General features: G+C 42.1%; 1 protein-coding gene across 7 annotated transcripts in view; it reads left to right on the top strand.

Moving 5' to 3' along the window:
- MGMT (O-6-methylguanine-DNA methyltransferase) overlaps positions 1-14,931 on the top strand; it is a 300,274-nt gene that overhangs the window by 56,286 nt on the left and 229,057 nt on the right. For all 7 annotated transcript variants that reach the window (XM_054036012.1, XM_054036006.1, XM_054036009.1 and 4 more), the window contains one exon: positions 11,183-11,322. In XM_054036012.1, coding sequence (XP_053891987.1) covers positions 11,183-11,322 — 140 coding nt within the window. The remainder of the gene's footprint in view (positions 1-11,182; positions 11,323-14,931) is intronic.

Raw genomic sequence — 14,931 nt, 5'->3', positions numbered from 1 at the left:
TGTACAGCTTGCTGAAGCAGTTAGACTTTGTGATACTTATGAGTGCTGACTGGATTGCAGCAGTAGGTAATATGGAAAGTATGTTTTTTCTTTAAATGCTCACATTATGGCATTCTCTGTCCTTCCACTTAATTAGAGACAGCTAAAATGTGACTTAAATTTAATTGGAAGAATGCAGCTCATGAAACTGACTTTTGTGTAATGGAATTTGAGCAGTTCTGTGGCCCATTCCAGCAAGTTGCAAATTTACTAAATGATAGCTGAATTAACCTAACTTTAGTGGACTACAGAGAGTGAGTTTCTATGTTAGCATGACAGATTTTAAGCTGATGCTTGCCAAGATATAACTGATTAAAAATTGACATTTTGTGCTTAACACTATGCTTCCACCATCCTTACTGCTTTGTGACAAACTGTCACTCCGCGGTACTGTATGTCTAGCTGGTAGTTGAAAAATTAACCTGTTTTATGTTGTGGGTATTATACTGTTGACAGTGTTTAGAAATAAGTCAAGTGTGTGGTACCTGCATGGTAATAAGTGTCATTGCAGGAAAGTCATAAAAACAAGATACCAAACAAGCCCAAAATTACCAGAACATGCATTTTTTTCACATATTCTGTTCATACTGGTAGTAGCTAATGTCATTATGTAATCTTACATCATGCAACTCCCATCTCTCTTTCCCCTTCCTCATTTCCCCCACAAAAGAAAAAGATATAGCTCTTTTCTTTCTCTAGTTTGCCATCTAAAATTTTCATTTGTGGCTAGGTAGATAAACATTATTTTGACTCAGATGAAGGCTCACAACTCACTCATCTTTTTTGTATAATTTGTACTAATTACTAATAATTAGTAATTACAAACTAATAATTTGGACCTCTGAGGCAGATTCCTGATGTTTGGAATAATTTGGGCAAAATACAGACCATGTATAAGTAGATTCAGCTCTGATTTTTACCCTGTGTAATTAACAAACAAGAAATCCAGCCATTTATTGTGTCTTAAAATAACACTGTTAAAATTTATTACTATGTTTTTAAATAGTTACAACTTAAAACAGACCTACAACAATGAAAAACCCATTAAATGAAAATCTAGTCCTGGTAGCCAGAGTCTGCTATGGACCAATGCAGGTGTACCTGTTAATATATTCAGAAAAGGTTTCAGTTTTTTAGATAGGGACTCTTCTCACAGACCCCTTTACATTTCTGACATCTTGCTTTCCATTTTTAGCTAGCTCTCATCTTATTCCTGGGCACTTTTCAGCATTCAAAAATGCTTGATGCATTTTTTGAGAAGGAGCAAGATTTGAAGAGATTGCGTACAGAGTTGGTAATCCCTTAGTGCATTGGAGTAAATGTCCACATAGTGCCTTTCATGTGGCTTTAGAGGGGACTTTTGGAGTACGGTTGGTTTTTCCAGTAGCCTTTCTCGGTCAGGATGTGGGCTGGGGAGGGTTTAGTGACTGTAGGCAGACTATTTCAGTCTTAACTCCTGTAACTCCTTGTCTGGCTGTGCCGAAAGGACAGGAGACATTTGATGTGGTTTTAATCAGGCTGCAACTTTATTATTAGATGTTTGGGACTACCTCGCAGATAAAAGTGTACAGTACAGTAACCCCATGTTCATTCCATAATTATCTGGGGGGCTTCCACCAGCTCCCTCCTCTTTTTCCATCCAGGTCTCCCCAGCCAATCCATTGCTGGGACCTTACCATTCACTCACCCTCATAGGAGGGTTAAGATGGGGTATAAGAAAGTGGGGTTGGCTCCCAGCCGTATCAATTGTAGGCGTCCCCATTCCCATTTTGTTCCTTTAACGAACACCTCCTTTTTACGTCCTTTTCCAAGCCATTTATCAAGTCAAAGTATACCTTCCCTATGGCGTACCTGCACTGGACATCTGCCATAAGGAGGTGGCAGAAATTAGCTTGGCTGCTTCACCCCAAACCCAGTTGGATTCCCAGACATCACTCACTGCCCTCTTTTATATCGGTCAAAACAAATAGGCACCAAAGCCTTACAGGGGAACCCCAACCTCCCTGAATAATTTTGGTGCCCTAGGATATAAAATTGCCAAGACTCTTACGTCCCCAAGGAATTTGGCCACCTTCCTGTTCACTGCCACCTCCCTGTTTGCTGCAGCCTCACCTTGTCCACCCAGGAGGTGCCCCACAGCTCCCTGCCAGACTCCGCATTAATGCATGTCTGACCAGACAATTTTATTTTCTCCTGAAAAAATTGAAGGCTCAGTCTCAAGTCCCTCTTTGCTCTGTGCATTAATTCAACCCCTTTACACATTCCCAAATAGTGTTTTCCAAGGTGTGCCACCATTATATTGGTGACCGCTGCAAGCCCCTGCAGTGCACAGCAGTGGCATCAGCTGATCCAATAACATGCGCCTCCTTCCATGCCTACTCATGCTTGCCCCGTCGCTGGACCCCGGTTGCCTCCCAGTCCCTATTCAAGCCCAAATTAATGGTGTTACATTTACAAAATTCATTTGTTGCTTATTTAAACAGAGCCAGATCCTCAAGCCTGGTGTTTTTTGTTCTGTCCTAAGGGATTGTGCTGTCCATTTGGGGATTTCCTGACCAGAGGTGAAGAACAGAGATAATCTGATAAGGATAAAGATGATACAACTAACTCCATACCAGTTGCCTCACTGTATAGGCTGTGTTTGGGAGTGGGAGAGCACATGTCTGGAAATGCTTTGTGTCAGCAACCTCTATCAGTGAAATGCCCCTACCCCCACTCTCTCATGAGCTCTTACAAGGCTGCTTAACTTGGAGTAGCCTTGGGATTGCTCTAAATTGTACTTTGGCTGGACCAAGCAGTCCCAGGGATCAGAGGTAGAAGGATGGGGAATATCACTGTTCAGCTGCACCTATAGATCTGTCACAAATCCTGTTTTTGAACACTAAGAGCAAAATTAACTTTTAAAAATGGTGATTTCTGGTATGAGACTGGCACTTTTCTAACTAAAGCAACAGTGAGCTCATTTTGTTTGTATTTTTTGCCCAAATTTGATATTAGGCTAACATGGATGCCTTTTTTCATTCAGAAATACATTATTTGTAAGCGTTAAGCACCTGAAATTAGGGTTTATAATGGAAATGCTATCAATCAGATAGTGATTTACAGGTTAACACTATGATAGCATCCTCTGATGTTAGTGCTATGATTCTGATAAGGCTGTCGGCATGACCTTGAGTTATTTAGTTTGTAATTTATCAGATGACAGTACTTGTCTTGTCAGACATTTATTAAAATTCAGTGAAATCTTTTTTTTAGATTCATAACATGTAGTTTAATTTTTTTAATCAAACTTTGTTACGCTGTTTTCAACTTTACAAACTCAGTGATGAAGTAAAAGGACAAGGTAGGGACATTTTTAGCTCTCTAACAATAACAAGAAGCAGTGTGAAATACCAGTGGGCAGACACAAATATCTAACTAGGAGCAAGAAAAGGGGAAGGAGTCCAAATAATGTGCTAACTGATCTTGAATGTTTTGGTTTCAGTCATCAACAGAAGAAAGTACTAGAAGAAGGGGGAGAATGAACAAATAGAGTCCAACAAGAATTGTCAAATTCTTAATCTAACCACATGGAAGTGGAAATCAGAATATTCTGATGCTGAAACAAAGCAAACTCTTAGAATTTCTGCTCTTTCTGTTGGCACCAGGGAATACCAACCTCCACCATTAAGGAGTTAATTCAGGACATTATTATTTAAATACCTATTCATGTTAAAAGGGAGGATGATACAAAATTTATTTCATTTTTCAATTGATCTCTAAATAGCCATGAAAATCAATTTCTTTTTAGCACCCAATTAAAATCAACCATTTCCTTAGCTTAGGGTAAACTCATTCTAGATTAGGCTTATATGATCTTGCAGAAAAGTATTGCTTGATCAGGATGAGCCTTTCTGCGAGGCAGGGGATCAGTATGTGAATACAGTTGCCATCATACACTGGACATACTGCATTGGACTCATAATTGTCAGAAAGCATGAAGCCAAGAGAAAAGCCCTTAAGGGTATGCCACACATTTATTTAATCATTTAAATGTTCAAAATATTGGCTGTTGAGTAATCAGTATGAAATCCAGTTATATGAACTGTAGGTTGATTCCAAACTAAAGCTCTTACCACTATAGTAGGAGCCAGAATTTAGAGAATTTATTCCTCTGATTTATTTTCTTTACACAGATTAATTAGTCATTGCTCTCTAGTTATATAATTACAGATACAGGTATACTGAGGTTTGCTTTTTCATTAAATAATAGTGCAGACTTTTGGTGAGGGTATGTTTATATTTGTATTGGTTTAACCAAGAAATAGAATATCTAATATCACCTCTGTTGTGTGGACTGTCTTTATAAATTTGTTGATGGATTAACAAGATTAGGAAAAATAACAAAAGCCAGGGATCACTTGCTGTAGAGTATGTTAGGAGATTTTGATATAATTGAAAGTAGAAATGTAAAACACCTTTTAGAAAATCTAATCGTCCTGCTGTCAGCATAGGACTCCTTCCGATGTCGTCTAGCACACATTAGGTGCTGTAAAAATAATAAATAATTGCTTTGTATTGTCCAATTTTAAATGACTCGAACAGTGGGGCTTTTACCATTTCCCTTGGAAGACAATTCCATAGTCTAGTAAACTTGACTTTTAGGATATTTTTCCTGCAATTAATCTAAATTTTTAATATCCTCACCTCTTTGTTGTCACCTTGTTTGATTTTTCACAACCATAAACAATGTATCTGTTGTGTACTTCAACTATTTGTAGAGAGCTCTGTCCTCTTCCTTCTCCTTAGTTGTTATTCTAGATACCGCCATTTTCATAATCTTTCCTTCAGAAGTCAGTTTCTTCTGCTCCTTGTTTTTTCAATTTTAGTGTTATGTAAGGCGTCGTCTTCTTCAAGTGCTTGCTCACGTCAATTCCATTTTAGGTGTCTGTGTACCCACATGTACAGTTGTCGGAGATTTTTGCCTTAGCAGTGTCCATAGAGTCGGCTGTGACGCCCCTTTGAGTGCCGGGCTCATGAGTCGGTATATTAGGCACCGCCGACCCTATGCCCTTTCAGTTCCTTCTTACTGTCTGTGACGATTGATTGGAGCACCTCGTCTTGCAATCCGCAAGAGCGTTAGGGGTTCTTCATGGACCTTTGTTCTACTAATCTGTACATACTTAATAGTAGTTGGTTAGCCTTTGTCGTGTTAAGTCAGAGTACTTAGAATCCCGGCTGGGACTTCATCCGTGAGTGGGGTATGCCCTGCTCTCCCGGTTTCAAGTCATGTGCATCATGCAGCAGGCCAATGCTGATCAGTAACCCCACGACAACTGCCTGAAGTGTTTGGGGGAAGCCCATAAAAAGGACAGGTGTCGTATTTGTAAAAACTTTTGCCCTCGCACACACAAAGAGCGGGATAGTCGTTTGAGGGCCCATCTCAAGGAGGCTGCGCTTTGCCCCACGTCAGAGGGGAACCCATACCCTGCTCCGCAGTGGAACCCACGCTGAGTACTTTGGCTTCAGTGTGAAGCACACCACTGGCACCGGGCTCTACCTGGCACCATTCCCCCTCGCCGCTGCCGAAGAAGCGCCAGAAGAAGAGGAGCCCCTTGGCACCGAAGGACAAGGGGCCTGTGGTCAAAGGACCTTTGTCAGGCCATGGACCTACTGTGGGGCTTCACGGGGGTACCACTGAGGTCGGACTCCCCAACCCAGCCAGGGATCCACTCCCGACCCTGGGAAGTGGCAAGGGTCCCCAGCTTCTCCCAGGGCCGTCAATGCTTGAAGCGGTACCAGTGGCTAAAGAGCAAAGCCGACCAGCTCTGCAAGCACCACACCAGGTGGCTGACTTGGCTAAGGCCCTGGCACCAAAGGGCAAGGCTATTGGAGTGCAGCCTCACAGAATGGCTGAGCACCCCTCGTCACCAGACCGCAGGTGCACGTCTCCGTCTCCGCAACCTTGGACCCTGGCACGGTATCCTAGCTCTCCAGCTAGAAGACCCAGGTCCCTGATGAGCTCCCTGCCTACTAGTTGCGGGATTTCCGAGCCGAGATGCCGTTCCCCGTACCGCCAGTATTGGTGAACTTCCAGCCACAGGTCACCTAGACTCCAGTCATCCTCCTCCAGGCGGTCTCCTAGACGTCAGTCACCATCCTGGAGGGCCGCTCAGGATCACGGCACTGGTCCCTGTCACCCTGGTACTGCTCCTTTGGCAGGCGTCACTACTTGCCTTCACCTTGCTGGTTGCTCACCAGAGTCAGCAGACAAAACCAGGCCTTGACACCTCTACTATAGTCACTGGAGGGACAGTGGTCTGGGTTGGACCCGGATTTTTGCTCTTTGCCCCAAAAGGGAACTCTCCACCTACGCGGGAGATCAGCGCAGCACTGGCCACGGTGCCAATAAAGCAGCGACGGTGGCCCACCCAGTGGCTGTACTGGAGCTAATGGGGGGTGGTGCTGGTGATGCCGGATATGTATTCCCAGCCTTCCCTGGCTGCCTCGGAGAAGCCAGCCACGGCAACATCGGCGCCGTATTCAGAGCACGGTACCGAGTCAGATGCGGGAACAGCACACCAGACCCCGACACTTAGGGAGCCCTCCAGTGACAAGGAGGGGAGCCTGCTCTTCCTCAAGCAGTACAGTTCTCCTGGTTGTCCTTGGACGAGGCGGTGGCTGGGCTCTCCCACTCCAGCAGTCCCCTGGACAACTTTAAGGAGCACCAGGCCCTCCTTAAAAGGGTGGCTGAGAACCTAAGCCTGCAAATCAAGGAGATCACAGAGGAGGTTGACAACCTCTTCAATGTCATTTCGGCCACCACCCCTGCTCGGGTCACATTGCCTGTCCACCCAGGGGTGCTTAAGATTGCCAATTTGTTGTGGCAAACCCCCTCCTCTATTCCGCCAACCTCTAAAAAGGTGGAAAAGAAATATTCCGACCCTGCAAAGGAATTTGAGTATATGTATACGCATCTCCTTGTGGCATCACTGGTCGTGTCCGCAGTGAACGAAAGGGACAAACTGCCAAGTTAGCAGCACGCCGAAGAACAAAGATGCCAAATGACTAGATTTGTTTGGCAGAAAAGTTTATTTGACTGCTTGTCTACAATTCCGGCTCTCTAATCACCAGGTCCTGCTTGGTAGATATAATTTCAATCTGTGGGACTCCCTGAATAAGTTTAAAGAGGCCCTCCTGCAGGATTGTGCCCAGGAGTTTGCTACTCTGGTGGATGAAGGCAAGTCGGTCACCAGGGGAGTCCTTCAACTCTCCTGGGACACTACTAACTTGGTGGCCAGGGTGGTCACATCTGTGGTTGCCTTGAGATGCAGCTCTTGGCTGCAGTCCTCTAGGTTGTCCCAAGAGACGCAGGCCATGATCCAGGACCTCCCTTTCAAGGGTACGGGACTCTTCTCCGAGCTGACGGACCCAAGGCTCCATGACCTTAAAGATTCCCAAGCCACTCTCTGTTCCCTGGGCCTTCACATCCCTCAATGGTCCATGAAGCCTTTCTGTTCTTCTCCTGCTCCCCCTCTGCAGTCTAGGTCCTGGGGAACTCCCAGAGCGGGTTCCTACAGGAGGAATGACAAAGACCTTCATCTTCCCGCCAAGCTGCACAACCTGACCCTCCCAGAAACCAGGGAGGCCAAAAGCAGCTGTTGTGAGGGTGCGCCCGAGGACAACGTCCCAGTCAAACTACTGGAACCATCCCTCTCTTTCCTCAACCGCCTCTGCCCTTTCCGGTCGGCCATGTTCCATATCACCTCAGACCGTTGGGTGCTCGATACAGTCTCTTCGGGCTATATCCTATGGTTTACTGCCGAACACCCCGTCCACCCCCTTTCCCTGTCCCTCTTCAGGGACCCTTCTCATGTGCACCTCCTTGTTCAGGAGGTCAACAGCCTCCTGTGCTTGGGGGCAGTGGAGGAGGTCCCTCGGAACATGGAAGGAAGAGGGTTCTACTCCCGTTACTTCCTAATTTCAAAGGCAAAAGGGGTCCTCAGAGCCATTCTGATATCGGGGAGTCCAAATTTACCCGTACCTCGACGACTGGTTGATAAAGAGCCTGTGCCGCGATCAGGTGAGGAGGCATCTTGATCTGGTCTGTTCCACCTGTCACAATCTGGGGCTGATAATAAAGAGAAAAAGTCAACCTTGACCCAGTGCAATGCGTAGAATTCATCAGAGTGGTTCTCAGCTCCACTCAGGCCAGAGCCTTCCTCCCCGAGACTCAGTTCCAAACCATGGTGGACTTCATCTCGTGCATGTGAGTCCAGCCGCTCAACCTCCCCCCCCATGCCTGAGATTGTTGGGTCACCTGGTGACATCTGGAGGTGATCAGCTCCATCTTCTGCAAGTAGGGAACTCCCCAGGTGGACCTGTTTGCATCTAGGCAGAACAGGAAATGCCACATCTTTTGGTCAGTGAGGGGCACGGACTCGGGATCCCTGTCGGACGCTTTTCTACTCCCATGGTCAGGGTATCTTGTGTACACCTTTCCTCCAGTGCTGTTGCTCCCCAGGGTCCTCATGACGATCAAGCAGCACAGTGTAAAGGTGATCCTCATAGCACCGGCTTGGTCGCACCAGCACTGATACAGCAAGCTGCTGGACGTTTTGGAGGCGATTCTGTTCCAGCTGCTGCTCAGGCCAGACTTGCTGTCCTAAAACCACGGCAATCTTCTGCATCCAAGCCTGGCGGCGTTGCACCTGACAGCTTGGTTGCTACGTGGTTGAATGAGCAGGAGCAACAGTGCTCGGTCGATGTCGAACAGATCCTGTTGGGAAGTAGAAAGCCCTCTACCAGAGTGACCTACCTGGTCAAGTGGAAGCAGTTCACCTGTTGGATCTTGGATAAAGGCATCTGGCCCAAGCAAGCCTCGTTGCAGCTGATTTTAGACTACCTTCTGCGTCTCAAGCTCCAGGGCTTGTCCCTTTTATTGACCAAGGTCCACTTGGTGGCCATCTCGGCCTTCCATCCACCGTTCGAGGGCAGGCTAGTTTTCGCCCAGGACATGATGGCCAGATTCCTCAAGGGCCTTGAGGGCCTCTACCCACATGTCAAGAACCCCATTCCTCAATGGGACTTGAACCTGGTGCTGTCACAGCTCCCGGGTCCTCCTTTCGAGCCTTTGGCTTCCTGTTCTCTCCTTCTTCTGTCCTGGAAGGTTGAGTTCCTGGTCATGGTGACTTCAGCCCGTAGAGTCTCTGCGATTTGGGTGCTCACCTTGGAACTGTTTTATACGGTCTTCTACAAGGACAAGGTTCATCTGAGACTGCACCTGGCTTTCCTGCCCAAGGTGGTCTCTCCGTTTCATTCAAACCAGGATATTTACTTACTGGTCTTCTTTCCAAAGCTGCAGAAGTTTAAGGAGGAAGAGTGTAGACTGCATGCCTTGGATGTTAGGAAGGCTCTAACCTTCTACATTGACCGGACCAAGCCATTCTGTAAGTTGATGCAATTTTTTCGTCGCAGTGGCTGACAGGATGAAAGGTCACCCTGTATCCACTCCGAAGAATTTCTTCTCGGATAACCGCCTGCATTCGCTTCTGCTATGATCAAGCGAAGGTGCTGCCCCTGGCAATTGTCACAACCCACTAGACCAGGGCGCAAGCTGTGCCCATGGAGTGTAGGTAGAGCAGAGCAGAGCTTCGTTCCACTATACTCCCTGTGTTGTTGGGGGAAAATGTGACAGGCCCAGGTTTCAGTGCTGCCAAATCTAGTGATAAAGAGTTGGGGCTTTAAGAAAACCACTATATGAGTTCCGTGATTACATGAGAATCTCAGCTTTCATTAAAAAATAAAGGGAGTTATAGCTCTCATAGTTGCACAGCAAAGCTTGGACATGTGAACATCAGATGTTCAAAAGCCACAAGTCAAATAAAAAGAACCTCATGGTATTTTAATCAGAATTTTTAAGGCAGCCTTTTGATTTTCGGGGAGCTGACTAATGAAGTATGAACGGAGTTTATATGTATCCATACCTTTGTGTGTGTGTGGTTGTGTCTGAGTATCTGTGTTTATATAAGCATATTCATATGTATGTTTATGCTTGCGAATAAATTGCAGTATCCACTATTACTTTAGTCCTTCTTGGCATCACTTTTTTTCAGGTATCTACATCATCAGGAATCTTGCACTTTCCTCTCATTGCTGGCTTAAGTGTTTTGAACAAAGGCACAATAAAGCCCAATGCTTATCACTCTGACCAGTTTTGTCTCATTATTTCCTCATGTTTCTCCTGTCTGTTATATCTACCTGTTTTTTGTTGTCAGTCTTATTCTTATCTTATTCTTGCTACACTTAGGTTATAAGCTGTTTGGGGTAGAGATCATCTTTTTGTTCTATGTATGTACAGTGGGCTTTTAGGTGCTACCACGTGGCAGAATAATTAATAATAAATACAACACTATTGTACTTATATCTAATTTAGTTACACTAAAGTGTAAATAGTACACTCTAAATACCTATTGATTAAAATATTTTTGTAACCGAACAAAGATGAATATGGTTTAGAGGAAATGTATAATGTTATTGTTGGTCCTGAAGAAAACTGAAAAATGTTTGGCACATATTTGGAAGTACACTCTATTGGTAGCCATAAAAAGTTGACTGTTAATGATAGAAATGAAAAATGTGTGTCCTTTACTAAGCAGTGATTGATTTTTCCAGCACAGCCATTCCATATGTGCTTCTGCAGTTATTATTCACATAATATTGCTACTGTAAACCAGTGAATATGCTTTATTGTCATAATAATCTCTTTGAAATCAATGTAAAAAAACTTTCTTTAGGTGTTCACTAACAAATCAACCATAAAACTGCTATTCCACGTGATTTTTTTTAAGAGGTCAGTGCTGAATTATTTAACATTTTTTATTATTTTAATGTAGATGCTATTTAATGTTGACTTCTCATAACAGACTGATACCACTACTCAGGTGTAGGATGAATGACAAAAATACCAGTATATAATTTGAGTAAATTTAAGTAGTGTGTATTCTTGTTGTTGCTTACTAGGATTTTTCTCTATTTAAGCCCTCAAAGAAATTATTTTTGCAAAACTGCACAAAATATGCTTAAAGTTACAGATTGTTGAGATGCAGGCTCCTTGGGGGAAATACACACACATTTTACAATTTTATTATTCTCTTGTGAACAGGTTGCTTTAAAAGATGGAAAAACTCAGTGTAAGAAGATGCATGTAATGCTGAACAGCCCTGTGGGAAGAATTGAAATATCTGGATGTGGAACAGGTGTACATGAAATACAACTTAAGGAAAATGCTCTGTCACAAAACAGGTACGTTTGTGTCCTGTTGATTTTGTGCATAAGTACATGGTGCTGAATACAGAATTCTCAGATTCAAACCACTGGTAAAGAAGTAACTATGCTTAATTATTTATATTAGCTGTATATTTGGAAATACAATAATTTCTATTTTAAAATCAAAATCAGCATTGAGTTACCCCAAAGGAATGGCAGCTCCAAGAAATTGATTTACTGCTCCATCCATGTTTATCTCTGAATGTCTGTTCTACCTTTAATGCTATTTCAAGCGAATTCTAAAATTTTGAGCACTTGCTTAAATTATGTGGGCAGTTTCTACTCAGCCTTTATTACTATCTTTGGAGAAACAGTGAAACTTAAAAATTGAAAGGGCTTGTTTCTAGGGTTACCAACTGCCCAGGACTAGCCTGGAGTCTCCAGGAATTAAAGATTAATCTTTAATTAAAGATTATGTCATACGAAAAAACCTCCAGGAATATGTCCAACCAAAATTGGCATCCCTACTTGTTTTGTAGAAGTAAAACATAAAAAAGTTGGAGAGAGACAGACACAGAGAGGGACCTCTTCACAGAGAGGGCCTGTATCCAGGAGGTGATAATGTCTAGGCTCACCTCTTCTATAGACTGCTGTTAGTATTTCTGCAGTTCATAGTCCTTATTACTGAATGAGGAATTATACCCTTATCTGGGAATAAAACCAGGTCTCTAATATGACGTGCCTAAGTCTTATCCCCTTAGCAGTGCTGCCTCACAAAACAAATGTGCAAAATGTGCTTGTCTACACTGCTGCTATAGTCACAGATTAGACCACTGTCCCATCTTGGTCCGTGCTGCTATCTCAGAGCTAGGAATAGGACTCAGGAATCCCGATACCCAGCATTTTATTGCTGACTCACAAATAGGTGTGTAACCCAATGGCGAAGTGTATGTTGGGTCCCCTTCAAGGAGCTGGTACATATAAAAGATAACAGCCTACTACTACTACCAGTTACTCTTTTAGCTCAAATGGTAGAATTAGTATGTGACTCCATAAACTTTGTTGACCATCCATGTGGGGGGGAAATAGTATGTGGTCATATAACAAAGATTTTTATCATAATGCATATGCACAAAGAATTAGATTTGCACAGACAGTTTTAATTCTGGTATATTATGACTTCTGAGTGCTTGACTTGTTTTATGTGTTTGTAATAACTTTGACTGGGATCCAGAGCGGGTTCCTATGGCTATTGGAGTCAATTCCTGGATAAATCCAACACGGGACTAGAGAAGGTATGTCAGTACCCTGTGACTTGCAGGGTGGGATCATTATTGCCGAGTAGTTCAGTCAGTTAACAAAGTTGCAGTCTTTACTTTCATCCACATGTGTGTGGTGTCTGTTTTCCTGAAGTGACTTGGTTTGGTTCACCTTTTTTCTCTTCCTAACTTCATTGTTTTATTTTTCACTGTATTTCTTTCAATTTTGAAATGCTCCTTTGATTTGTGTATGCCCCCATTTTTGTGTTTTACTATTTTTATTATCCTTATACATTTTTACATTTGTGTAATATTAATATATAACTCACGTGTATGCACAATATATATACTAGTTTAAAATTGAAAACCAGAATACATTTTTATTTGTCTCTAATCCAAACACCACCACCCCCAAACATGTTTATCAATGTCAGTTGATGCTTGACAAAAATAACATCATCTCTGACCTGGCATTCTAAGCATTCCAGTTTTCTTGTTCACCTTCTTAATATTGAATTTATGTGGAAGGCAAAGCAGACTGTAGACCATGAATTAGGCTATAAGATGTTACTTCAGAATAAGGCATCAAGACTATGAACCCAACCGTTGTAGAGTGTATGTGTTATTTTTTTTTTAAATGTTTCCACTTTAAATGGTGACTAACTTCTCCTGTGAGGATTTGGACGAGTCCTCCTCTGTTCTACTTTAAATGTATTTCCCTTTGTTCAGTCAGGACATTGCCCTACTAGTTGGGGAAGAATGATCTTGTGACTGAAAAAAACAGGGCTGGGAGTCAGAATATCTGGGTTCTCTTCCCAGCTCTCTGATTTCCTTTGTGATGTTGGACAAATCACTTCATCTCTATGGTTTAGATTTCTCACATATAAAATAAGGATTAAGAAAGCTTCCCTATCTCATAAGTGTTGTGAGGCTTTAGTAATTACTACTTTTACAAAGCACTTTGAGATTTTGATATTGAAAGAACTATATAAATTTATTTTTGAACAGAGTGTTTAGCTCACATACTAGTGGCTCTGGTGGGCGAGAAATGGCAAGCAAAATTTCTTTCTTATGGTTACTTCCTCTGAAGAACCTCTTACTTTAAATAAAAAAAAAAAGTGGGGAGGCAGGGAAGGAGGAGGGATATATTTTCCTGACGGTGAAGTTCTAAAAATTTTAAAGCTGTCCTTAAATGCTTTTGCTGAAATGTAACATTTAATCTCCTGTACTCATTGATAGTGAATAGTTGTTAAAGTCTCTGGTCTCATTATTTTTGACAGAACAAAATAAAAACAAAACAACAGTGCCCAGTGTTTCTCTTAACTGGCTAATAAACACAATGGCAAGAGCATTAGATGAAAAAAATACATAAGAAACATAAAAATTGATTTTAATGGACCCCTGTCAGAGAGAACCATAATGAACACAAGTGTGGTAATAAATATTGGTATTCTGCTTCACAGTCATTGAGATTTTTCATGCAGAGTTGCATGTTACAATCAATATAGATTTTAGCTTTTTTACAACAAAAATAAGTAAACCTTTGAAATATATATAAATACTTAGGACTTGCAGTCTGTCAAACCAATCTGGAAGCTTAGAAAATCTGTTAAGAATGCCTATGCAATGGCACAATTTGTATGTGGGGATCTTACTCTGTTTTACAGCTTGTAAAATGCTGTGCAATTAATCACCTGAGATTACAACCTATTCTGTGATGGCTCATAGTAAAATTTAAGGACAAAAACTAAAAGGTCGATTAAAAGAAGAAACAACAAAGTAAAGACTAGTTCTCAAATAAGTTTTTGCTAGAAGTCTGTCTGTAAGTGAAACGGAGCTAAATGTTAGATTTTTTTAAAGACTGAGAGTGTTGTGGATATACAAGGATCAGAGGTCATTACACACACTGTAAACAGTTTTTATTGTGGGAGAAGAGTCATTTTTATTTGAGTTTCTGTCTTCAAGTGCTTATCAGTTTTCAAAAATATTATGTTTGGCTGAAATTATTCTTGTTTACCTGAATGGTGACTTTAAAATATATTCAAACATGAAGATATTGTTTGTTTAGTAATATATTAGATACACTAACTCAAACAGTTTTGTCTTTTTTATTCTTCAAACTAAATGTGAAGTTACAGATTCTGTTGAATTCAGTGGAATAGCTCTGATATAAAATGTGTGTGTGTAATAAGAATTGTATCCAAAATCTTCTCTCAGGGTGAGCAGTTTGACATGTCTATAGAAATTGGGTTTAGAAATAGCTAAATTTTTAGTGCTTGTGTAATGCTGTATTTTCAGCAAAAGTTTTAGCAATACTATGAGGTGCAGAGTTTTAAGTATACAGGACATGTAAATGTTTCTGGAACACTGTATGTTTATAATAAAC

This window comes from Malaclemys terrapin, chromosome 7 (assembly GCF_027887155.1).
Source record: "Malaclemys terrapin pileata isolate rMalTer1 chromosome 7, rMalTer1.hap1, whole genome shotgun sequence".
Lineage (NCBI taxonomy): Eukaryota > Metazoa > Chordata > Testudines > Emydidae > Malaclemys > Malaclemys terrapin.
This window is presented reverse-complemented; position numbering and strand designations above follow the sequence as displayed.